This window comes from Plectropomus leopardus, chromosome 10, assembly GCF_008729295.1.
Source record: "Plectropomus leopardus isolate mb chromosome 10, YSFRI_Pleo_2.0, whole genome shotgun sequence".
Classification (NCBI taxonomy): Eukaryota; Metazoa; Chordata; class Actinopteri; order Perciformes; family Serranidae; genus Plectropomus; species Plectropomus leopardus.
The window spans coordinates 15,766,480-15,778,515 of NC_056472.1; the positions used below are offsets into that span (position 1 = coordinate 15,766,480).

At 42.1% G+C, this 12,036-nt stretch overlaps 1 protein-coding gene across 6 annotated transcripts in view; it reads left to right on the forward strand.

Moving 5' to 3' along the window:
- The first annotated feature begins 289 nt into the window (after positions 1-289).
- Positions 290-12,036, forward strand: part of fmnl2a (formin-like 2a) — a 69,708-nt gene continuing 57,961 nt past the window's right edge. For 5 of the 6 annotated variants that reach the window (XM_042494225.1, XM_042494224.1, XM_042494222.1 and 2 more), the window contains exon 1: positions 290-871. In XM_042494225.1, the coding sequence (XP_042350159.1) occupies positions 758-871 (114 nt within the window). In that variant the 5' untranslated portion in view covers positions 290-757. The remainder of the gene's footprint in view (positions 872-12,036) is intronic. The other variant, XM_042494221.1, reaches the window with a different exon arrangement.

The following is a 12,036-nucleotide window of genomic DNA, read 5'->3' on the forward strand; positions in this document are numbered from 1 at the left end:
TAGTTTAATGGATGAAATGATGGTAATAAAGCCTGAGCACACATTTTTTTATCCTAAATTGTGAAAAAATACACACAAAGTAAATGATGAATTCACTTCATAGAGCCCCTTTCTGAGGAGGGTCGCTGTGGCCCCAAGTTTGTTGTCTCTCACAATGGACTCGAAGTACCACAATGCAACACAGAAATTATCATCTTCTTAGCTCCGGCGTTGGGAGCTACGCCCCAAGAAGAAGTGGGAGGTTTGCCCCTGAAAGGGCTCATTGTAGGGGAGGGATGAGAGTGTGTGTGTGCGGTGAGTGTGTGTGTGCACCGTGGAGCCCCCTCCTCCTTAACTAGCTGGTCAGCAGCGGAGGGATTAGTGAAGCCAGCACTGCTAACAGAAGGAGGGGGGATTGCAATAAGCGTGAATCATGCCCGTCGTCATTACTACCGGCTGGGAGTGGAGCCGAAATTGTGCAAGATACGGATAACAGCGAAGAAAGGTCCGTGTGGATCGAGTCAAGTTTCCAGAGGACTCCTCTTTTCTGCCGTGAAAATGTCTCACCGGGGGCTCCTCTGCCGCCGCCGCTGCTGCTCCTCGGACCCGTCGCATTATTTTGCTTCCTCCCTCACATGTGCTTTATGTTGAACAAGTGGTAGAAACCTGTGAGAGAGGACGACAAACCAAAGGACGTGCGGATATTTCTTTCATTTATCGCCGTGCAGAGATTTTCTCAAGACAGAAAGGGGGGAAAACTTGTACTTGTTGGTCAAACATGGGGAACGCAGGGAGCATGGACCAGCACACTGATTTCAGAGGACACAACATGCCTCTGAAACTACCCATGCCCGAGCCGGGGGAACTGGAGGAGAGATTTGCAACCGTTTTGGTGAGAGAAAGAAACATTTTCATTTGTTTGCTCTTTGTTCCCTCCATGCTTCAGGGTGCTTCAGAGACGGGACAGCTGTGTGTAGGTTGGACCTCTGTTTGTCCAGCACGCCTGTCCTTTGTTGTTCAGGGGAAAAAATAGGGGGCATCCCGACTAAAAAAAGGCACTTATGTCAGAGATATTGCACAGCTAGAATACAAACTCAAAAGTTACAGTACTGTGCAAAAGTCTTAGGCCACCATAGAGTTAGCAAAGTTGTAATGAGGACATAAATGTATTATTACTAAGTCTACAATGAATACAGAGAACAAGTACAATGCATTAAAATAACAAAAAAGTCAGAACAAACTGGCTTCTTCAGACTGATATTTAGTGTGAAAAATGCAATGTACAACCATAGCGATCAACATTAAGCTTTGTATGTATCTTGAATGCAACCTGGTGTAAATACACCAGAAATTTAACATTGTAAATCTCATATTGTCTGCCAAAGAGAGTTCAAGACATGCCAAGTGGAAAGGGAGGTCACACAAAATACTTTACAGAGAGGTGAGTGAGAAACAAATAATCATTATAACCTTGTTATAATAACAAAGTTTTAGGACTTTAAAGGCTTTTGCACAGTGCTGTAGGCAACTCTTTAAGGTATTCTCAATCCTTATCAAAGTACCAAATAAAGTTTTTTAAGACTGTAAACACATTTAGATAACTCTTTTTTGTGTGACTCAACAAGTTTTTGAGCTTTTCATGTTCTTGCTTCACCAATACTAAACATCCCATCTTCTTGGCTCCCTTGACTCCAAACACAAGACCATAAATTTACTGTAGACTTCAATTTATCAGCCGACGTCCAGCCTTTATGCTTCTGTAAATTTCCACATGAGACACCTGCAGTCAAATTCTTACTTTTATGGCATTCTCTGTACCCCAGCTTTATGAGCCCACTACTGAAGCTGTACGTGCCCGACATGCCAGCTCCTCCTTGAAACATCTGTCACATCATAAAGTGTCAACAGCGTCTGTCAACACTTATGCTACCTGGGAGTGAACGCTTAACGTTCCCGGTGTTGTTGAAACGATCCTCTAGACTTTTAAGTGCTAACAGGTCAGTTAAGAAGAGGAGAAAAGTGTTTTTTTTTTTTGATGGTGGATAAACGTTTACAATGTGTTGATTGATTTGTGGGAATTTAGAAGGACTAAAGTATTATTCACCATGTTCTCTTGGAGCATCATCACAGAGGCCATTATTGCAACTTTTTGCTGATGAGGAGAATTTCCAGTCCACAGCTCCCCAGTCAGTGAATAAAGGCCTAAATCGAAGAACAGTGCAGTGATGGTGAAATTTGAGAGCTGGCTAAATGTGGGTCAAACGTGATTGTCGCCTGGCCCACTGCTCCCATAAACATTAGACGCTCTCAAGAAGGAATTTGACTTGAGGTAGCAGGTTTTTCCAGCAGCGTAATTGTGAACTCGTCTTTAACACAGAGGAAAGCTTTTTTTTTTGATGCAGGGATTTGTTTTTGTTAATGGGAACAGATCTTATCAGCCCATTACAAAAAGCGGATCAAGTTTAAGTCACATCAGTATTGTGTTGTGTTGGGGTGTGATTGCTGCTTGTCAGACGCCGATGAATCCCATTCTGCGCTGGAGGCAGCAGACTTTGGGGTAGAGAGATTTTGACGTCATGCACAGAGGGATTTGGGCCTTCTCCTTAATCACGTCTGCCTTTAGAGTCACCTACTTATTGTTAAGAGTTGAGGTTTCCCCGACTAACACTCTGAGCTTTAAACGTCAGGGATATGAGGACGATTAGGATCCATACGATTGGTGTACAAAACTAATCCTTTATTATGCTTTCCAGAAAAAAAAAATTACCTGTCCAATTCAAGGATTTCGTGGGCTGGCTGTCAGAAAAGCCGATCCTCACAGCATGTCAGGAACTCCCCCGCTCCCTCCCTTCCTCCTCCCCTGCTGCCAGCATGATGCCTCAGCTCTTGGCGGGATGGAAGCCCTCCAGCATTAGAAGAATTTAGTGCTATAATCACAGCATTTAGTGTTATTTACTGCCATTTAAACCCTAATGTGCCTCAGCCGTGCCTGATGGCAGTTGGCTCCATTGATTGCGGGAGCGAGTGGCACTGTGTGACTCAGATGACATCACTTGAATTTGAATAGCAGATGAATAGGTTGATACCTTGTCAGGCCGCTTTGTTTCCCAACACATCAGCGGTCACCAGTGCTTATGAATCAACAGTTAAAGGGATATTTCACCAGTTTTCAACCAGCTTTGAATCAAATCAATGTGGGTAGTGTGTGCAGATGAACTGTAGTTAACTTCCCTTTCTCTAACCAGTGCTAAGATACCCTTTCTCCCCACTTGGCGAAACAAATTAGGCAATTTACGTCACTTGATGGACTTTCGCCAGCTCGCGGGCTCTTGCTCAAACTACAGGCTATACTGCCGCATTTATATATTGCCCACCACCCATGCAACAGCGGGGACAAATAGTATACAGCTGATCAAGACAGTTGCCCGCTCCCCTTTGTCTTTCTCTCAAACTCTGACTGAAATCTGATCAAATGGTAAAACAAGTCTGTGCTGGTCAAAAATAAACAGGGCTGAACCCGACTAAGAATTCTGCCACACATATTGGATTTGGCTGTCTAATGCGAATATTCAACGGTTGGTTTTGTTTTCCATATAAAGTTTTAAAGTTTGAAGTTGGCTCAGTGGGGTGTTCAGGGTGACAGTGGCATTCGTGTAAAATAGTAAACAAGCTCATGGCGCCAATGATGATCGCAACATATCAAACAAAAAACCCGAGACTGTCTTGTATCAACTTGCTGTGAGCTGTAAATTCATCACTTCAGAGTTGCATATTTCTCAAATGCTTTGAGAAACATGTTTTAGCTTACCGTTTAACTGTAATACGAGATCCCCGGCCTCCGCTGTTTCGCTCAGCCCAGTTTACATTTGGTCACTCAGCAGCAGTGTGTCTGGTAAGGGGCGATCTGGTGTTTGTAGGTTTTATACTCCTTGAGCAAGAGCTTCCTTTCTCTCTGGTATGTAGCACTAATTTAAAAAGTATTTGAATCTGTGTACTGCAGAGGCGGCCACGTTTTATGTGAGGACTCTCTTAATATCTGTGAAATACTTATTTAAGTGTACTTGCTGATGAATGGCCCTTTTACTCAATAATCTCTCATTGCTTCCTTTATCAATCGCAAAATATTATATTTTGGTTTGATTCATGTTTTCCTTCAACATATTCTGCACCTGGGCATGATGGAATAGCAGCAGGACTGTTTACCTGCCACTCCTTATATGTTTGATCAACAGGCAGGCCCTGGATCGCAGCAGGGAGCCGCTTGGATTAAAGGCTTGTGCTGTGAGCCACCACATTCAAGCACTCGCCTCCTTAAACCCTTGAGTTTGTTATCAAGGACATACAGTCTTTGAATTTTGGACCATGGTGCATGATGTTAAAAGCCTGCTTTCAGATATTGACTCATGACCTCCGTCATCTGGGCAGACCACATGTGTGTGTAACCACACATAGAGAACACAACTGATTCCCACGGTAAAAATTGTAAATTTAGATCATCAGCTCCACATGTTTTTTTTTTTTTTTTTAATTCTCAGGCCTAGATGAATAAAATACAATACGAATTTGCAAAAATTCCTAATTTCTTCAAGCAGATCAGAAAACATATTATCAACGAATAAAAATAGAAGACAAAAAATGTAATTAGGCCCTTTCATCACAATTTTGGGTACTTTGCAGGATTTACTTCTTGTGTTACATACACGTTTCTGACAGTACGCAAAAAGTATTGATGTGTGATACCAAGTCCTAATTGCTAGTTGTGTCTACTCAAAGTAATAATTTTAGATACCAGGCCTGTTTGCTTCCATATAAAAGAAGCCATTCGCTGCCATTCATTTTTGTAAAGTATGAAAAACAACTTCGACAAGCTCCGAGAACCTGGTGCACGGAAAAAGTGAGTAAGTGGACCTTGAGTGTTTCCATGGTCAAGGATGAACTTTAAAGCTTAATGTAGTTTATAATTATTTATGTCTTAGCTTAGTGATTTGTCTTTGCACACAAATATATGACAAACTACACTCTGCTTACTGTTAGCTACCTCACAACAGTAAGAAACAAAGTCCTCACCAGGTCATAACTTTTTTTTGGCCACATCTGTGCTTTTTTGTGTATTTTCTTCAAGGGACAGCGCTTAATTTTAAAGGGAAAGTTCACCCCAAAATCAGAAATACATATTTTACATACATTATTCTTCTTACCTGTAGTGCTATTCATCAGTCTTGATTGTTTTGGTGTGAGTTGCAGTGTGTTGGCAATATCGGCCGTAGAGATGTCTGCCTTCTCTCCAGTATAATGGAACTAGATGGCACTCGACTTGTGGTGCTAAAATTGCCAAAAAATACATTTTAAAAACTTAGCAGCAATGTCTCTTCAGAAATCATGACCCGGTTACTCAAAATAATCCACAGACCTTGTAAGCAGTTTCATGTGGGAACTACTTTCTTTCTTCTGAACTACAATTACCAACTTTATCACAGTGCAGAAGGAAGTGTGCATCTACTCACAGACAAGAAGCTTGTGCCCATGACAGTGTGAGATGTAAACGTTAAGGGCATCGTCCCTGGCTGAATATGGTAGAAAGAAAATATCTCCTACGCGAAACTGCTTACTCCAAGGTCTGTGGATTATCTTAATGTATTTTTTTTAGTGCTTCAGGTTGCATTGTATCGGACAGAAGGCAGTCATGTTTGCAGCTGATATCTCCAACACGTGGCAACTCACACCAAAACAATCTAGTCTAATAAATAACACTACAGGTAACAGAAAAAATAGTTTATTTGATTTTTGGGTGAACTTTCCCTTTAAGGTTTGACAGTTTAAAGTTTCTATATAAAATTCACGCTAAACAAAAAGCTGTCTACTAAGCCTACATAGAGTGATCTGGCTGTGTGTGATCGTAGAGTCTCTTTCTGGAGAAACCTCAGGGTTTACTGCCTCCTGAGTTGGCATTTTCTACTAAATGAAAAGCTCCCATTGAAGTCTCTGTCTCATGAGTTCCTGGAGCCAAGGGCTGATCTTCAAAATAGACTTAGGCTAATTGTAATGCAAGGCCTCTGCCATGATAACAGAGGCTAATTCACATGTGACCTTGGCCTTGAAGTGAGGTGCAGTTTAAACCCAAATATTCATTGTTTGACGCACTAATAGGAGGGAAGATCATGCAGGTGTATGCTGGAATGTAATCATTGTTTACAAGTTTTTAATGAGGAGTTTGCTGTGTGTTTAAGGCCTTTTGTGTCTCGTAAATGTTACTGGTTGTAGTGTATTGAGGGTTAGGTTTTCCCATAGATCTATTATGGGAAGCATCCAGGGAAAATGTCTCTGTAGTTACTCTGGAGAGCATGTTTACAAGCCTTCACCTCTCTGCTGGTTGCCATAGTGCTGGTGAGACAAGTCTACAAGAGGAAGATGGGTCACACATGATGATGAGCCAGGGCAGCCCTCTTGATGTTTATACAGCACAACACTGATTCACATCAAAATCCCGGTAGATCAATCTCCCCTGCACTTATTGACTAATCAATCTAACACTGTCATTTAGCCAACCATTAGAGAGTATAAGCAACTCTTCAAAGTGGCAATTTTGTCTGTCAGTCCATGAGTGCACATTGGCTGAGAGCATGTGAAATGACAGTCAATCTCTGTGAGTCACATGTACAGAATGAACCAGTCTATATGCTTCATGCTGAACCGCAGCAGCATGACTCTGTGTAACAGGAATTCAGCTCAGGCCTCGTGTCTCCTCCTCTGCCTCAGCTCACCACAGAGCTGACATCAAATAAACTTGTACCCACATCCAGGAAACTATCCACTTCAATCTCAGGGCTATAATGTTTGATGAATGTCATGACTGCTGTCAGGGAGGCACAAACGTTTACAGCCATTACTTGTTTAAAAGCCATATGGAGAGACTATAGACTATAGGCTTAGCTGTTGTTGTAGCTGCTCTTCCAAATAGTCTGTCCAGATTACATCTAAGCTACTTTGTTTGAAGGCCGCCGAAGCACCCTGAGCTGCTGTTATTTGTTCCGTGAGGCTCTGCATCTGAAATCTACTCCTCAGATTAATCACATGAGCAGCCGCCACATTCAACCGAAGTGTAATTTGTCACATTGACAGATCCAAGCTAGCAGCGCGTTCTACCTGCACACACCAATTCAATGTGAAACCTCTCACAGAAGTCTTCAGCTGTGCCCAGACAAACTGAACAGAGTTTTCAAAGACTGAAGGCATATTGCAAATGTTTCAAATATCTGCAGTGTGCAGAAGAAACATATTAGCCATAACAACTTCATGCAACCATGTAGTATGTGAAATGTATGCAGGATGTTCAGCTTGAGACGTTTTGTCCCACGGCAGCCAAAAACATTGAATGATGCTGCTGTAAACATCCGCTTTATCATGTTCCCAACATCGCTTGTTATGGAAAATGTCATTTTTGTTGCCTCTTTTTTAAAGATATGATTTTGTATTTCATTTTCTACATTAATATAGGTGTATGCACAGATGATTGGCAAATTAATGGGAAAAACCTGAATAAATGAGTGAAGAATTCAATAGATCCAGGTGCTGTTAAACAGAGCATGAGGAGTTTCGCAGTAGTTTGGGTTTGAAAATGATGAGAACTGTGCACACTGCTCTTCGCTGTCACCACATCTTAACCAACCCCATCACTAGAATAAACGTTGGCATTGTACTTTCCTTCAGACCACAGATATGTTACATTTTTCATTTGTAATGGATATGTCCAAATTTTTTTGATTTTAATGATGTGACAACGCTGTGGTTAGGTTTTGACGCAGTAACCATTTGGTTAGGGTTAGGAAAACATCATGTTTTGGCTTAAAATACTGGGTTTGGTCGCTACAATTGTGGATGGAAATATTCTGATTCTCATGTTAAAAAAAACCTTCATTTGTCGTTACAAACACAACAAGACATGTCCCAAACTCTGTTTAAAAAATACCTGCTTTAATGGCCGCAAACACTGGTTTGCTGCTGTCTGCTGCTTGGCATCCGTCTACCCTAGATGTCATGACATTCACCATCCCCTCCTCCTCCTGTGAAATATGTCATTTGTATGAAATGTAAATGTAACATTATACATGGTTTGCAGAAACAATGCCAACATCTTACTTTGATGACTGGGTTGTTTCAACCCACCTAAACACCTGTGGGAGACAAAACGTGCCAATCACTCAAGGGAAGTTTCACATACTTGTGAAGAAAAATACACCAATATATTACCTATATTAATGTTTGTTATATAGTAACATTATGTGAAAACTTTTAGCTAGATCTGAAAGACAGTTTTTGACTTTGAGAATTTGACAGGCCGTCTCTCTTAGCTTGTGATTCGTCTCTCGTAGTGCTACCTACTTTTTAACTTCAGTGCGAACACAGCGGTCCATCCATCCATACATAGCTACATAGGACCCAGGAAGTGACTAAGCTAACCCTCCTAGTTTTTCCATGTCGACTCTTCTTCATTAAAAAGCAGAACAATGGGTATTGTCTGAGGAGCAGAGGGTGAACACTGGCTGAATCCCGTGCAGCAGGCCCGGGGAACAGAGCTGCTCTTTATTCTGTGGAGAGCCCAAGACGGAGCCTGGCACTGGACCCAGACCCGGCAGGCTGTGAGAGGCCACCACACATATCCAAATATGCTTGTGTGTGTGCGCACATGCTTGTGTATTGGCATGTGTGTTTGTGCTGCAGTCGGAGCCCCGGGATGCTCACCCACCAATTAGCCGTAACAGAGCTGAGCATGAAATACTAGGGGAGCGATGAGGTCCGGCAGCCAGTTTGCTGGCCTTTGCAGCCTCTCAGAAGGAATGAGAGGTGCTGTGGTGTCGAGCGATAATGTGCTGCTCGAAACCCTGAAGCAGAGCCTGGAGGCATCTTGCCTGGCTGGCAGAGGGTCAGCTGATTATGTGGGAACAGGTCTCTCTTGGCTGTGTGCAGGCACCGCTGAGTTGAAACCTCTGGGGCTTCAATCACTATTGTTGTTCTCAGTTCAGTTTTGACATCCGCACATTTGGGGGTGGTTTGGTTTTCTGCACTGCAGCGTGGGTGGCAGCGGGTACTGACCAAGCAAAACAATATGGACTTTAAAAGGTTGCTAAAGCCTTTGAGAGGGATTTCAGTATGATCATTCCTAATTACAACGGTCTCTGGCCCTTGTATGGGTGCTGGACTTATAAGAAGAGTGTTAGGAGTCTGGTTTAGAGAGCCTGTCTCATACCCCTTTCTCACCAAAATTAGCGTGTGCATGTGGGTTTTTCAAACGGGTAAACGAGCTAAATATATGCGATTGACCGCATTCTCACTGCCAGTGAACACACCACTGGAGCACATGAGTCTGCCTTTCTCTGTCAGCTTTTGTGTGTTTGGGTTGTTTTGTTGTTGTGTCCATGTGATGTCACGGACAGGCAGGAAAGCAGGTTAACAGTGGAAAGCAATAGGATCAGAGGTCTTTGAAAACTTTATGTGGTTTCATCTCTTTATATATCTCCAGGTTATTCAGTCTCTCTTTCAAACTTGGTGCAGATGTATTTGGATCAGTGTTTTAGCGCAGCTTAGGAGGAAACAGATGGTAATTAGACAGTGCATCATTGCATCTCGCTGGTTAAGGAGCTGAAATTAGGATGTTTACCCGGGCGTTATGTTCCCGTCAATGCCGATCGGAGCCGGTGGCGATAAAAACTCGTGTCTACTGCAGAATCATTTGACCAGGGTATAAATGCCGATCCTACGCAGCAAATATGTGTTTGAGGAAAACGGAAATGGAATGCCGATCATTGTGTTTTCTATCAACATAATGAGTAAATTCTGCTAGTTAATGTGTTGCGAAGGTGTTGATACTGAACATATCAGGAAACAGCCCAGTCACTGGAAGAAAAATGTTGAAATTGAATGTTTCTGCAAATCAGGAAAAAGTTATTTTTGCTTGTTTCATAAATATATCAGCCATTCTAAAGTGACGTAGTATATGACATTGTCATTGGGAGGTGGAGGGGATGGTGGATGGCATAGTACCAAGGTGAGTTTTTTTATGTTTTGCCCCAAACGTGAATGTTTTGTAGTAACCTGGCAAGTGTTTTTTAGCAGCTGTTTAGGCTCCAAACATGGATGCTTTGTAGTGACACATCAGTAGTTCTACTGCCAAAAAAAGTTGTTTTTTTAAAGAGAAAATGCTGCTTTTCCAGCCAGAATGTTGCCCCAAAAATTGGTATTTTAAGCCCAATCAAAGTCCTTTCCTAACCACAACAAAGTGGCATTGTGCCTAAACCTAAGCACCCGTAAACCATTTCGTTCATTGAAACATACAATGCCAACATTTTTTCTGGCGATGGGGTTGCAGCAAAATGTTCCCTGGCAACAGATTTAATCTGATTTCTGCCAAAATGGGCAATTTTGCAATAAATTATCCACTTGTAGTGACTACAGCATTTTTTCAAAATTGATATTACCATCTTATTAGCATTTAACTGGAATCAGTATCTTTTTCAATCGTAACCAAATTGTTTTTTGCCTTAAACTCAACCACAGACAGGAGTCTGGATGCAAACCCAGGACCCTGTCCTGCACTTTGTATGTCCGCCATCCACCCAGACCACTTCCCTGCAAAATCTATAAATATATATTATTTCATTAACTTAAAGAAACATTGTCTCTGAACATGATCCAGGCAGAGATTGAGTTTAAACCACAATGTAATTAGGAATGCATTTTAGTGTTATACAAAAGCCATTTCAAAGAGACAGGGGGTTTATTGAAATGTTGCACTGAATAACGTCTGTTTTGGAAAGAAGAAAAACTTTCCTCAGCAGCGTTTTGACGTCACTACCGGTTAAGGCTTTAGTTTTGGACGTAGCTTCGTACTTTGCCATGAATATCTTCGCTGTAGGTCTTCCTGCGTAAGGAGCAGGTGTATGATGATGCAGCTTGGAACAGGCTATCCCGGTCCTTTCATGTCGGTCACAGCCAGTTGCCAGTGTTGTCCAACAGGACCGGTCCAAGGGCCACACAAAAGAACAGGAGAGTCACTGCTCTGTGGAGAAGTGCATTATGGTCAGGATCTGTCAGGGCTCCAATATGGCAGCTGCTCTGATAAAGTGAGGTTGCTTGGCCAAAGTGGATGTTTTCTTATAAACTGTTACAAAATAAGTTGATGTTCATTGTGTTCAGTTTTCTATCCAAAACCAAGTCCAGAAAATCCTTAAAATGTCATTGTGACAAATTGGTGCTGTGTTGTGGCTTCAGGGCCAGTTTTATCTTGTGGCATTGATATTATTGTTGTTAGCTTTTAGAGGCCTTGAGCTATGCTTAGTATGTTTACAGTTTGGTATTAGGCTTCCACTGATCTGCTGACTTACTGTTACTCGTTGGAGTTGCATGATGTGGGTTTTTGAGGCCAGCGTAAGGACTCAGGGTGTGTCAGCTGACCTTTTTGAGTTGTTTGAACACGTTCATCAGGGACTTTTTACAACCTTGTACACTATCTACACAGTGTTTCTATATCCAAATGCAGGAAAGTGTGCAGACACAGTTTCAAAGTGTCATGTTCTCTAACTTGTGATGAAAAGGCACAGCAGTCCACTTTAAAGTGGCCTCGTTTCTTTCTAAACGTTTCATCTTGATGTTTTTTCTTGGGACATATGCTCCCTTTGACGCTGCCAGAGTCGAAAAGGAAGGTTTTGTTGGGTAACGACTTGCCAGAATTAACATCTGCAGAGCAGAATGGGCGGTCCGATTGCATTTGAATGTACGATCACTGAAGTACATTCAAATGCAACAGGACCTCTCCAGAGTCTGATATAGGCCCCATCACTGCTCTGGACAATGCAGCAGTCTGTTGTTTCAGGCTTTATTGGACAGATGATGCGCCTCTCACACTGGACCCCCCACAGGAAACTAAAGCAGAGTGGACCAGCCAAAATCTCATAGGTTAGGGTTTAGATGAAGTTATTATGTATTTCCAGTAAAACTCACAGGCGAATGCAGGGATTTAACAAAATATCTTCCTGAAAAGAGCGTATTATTCAGAGGAATTAA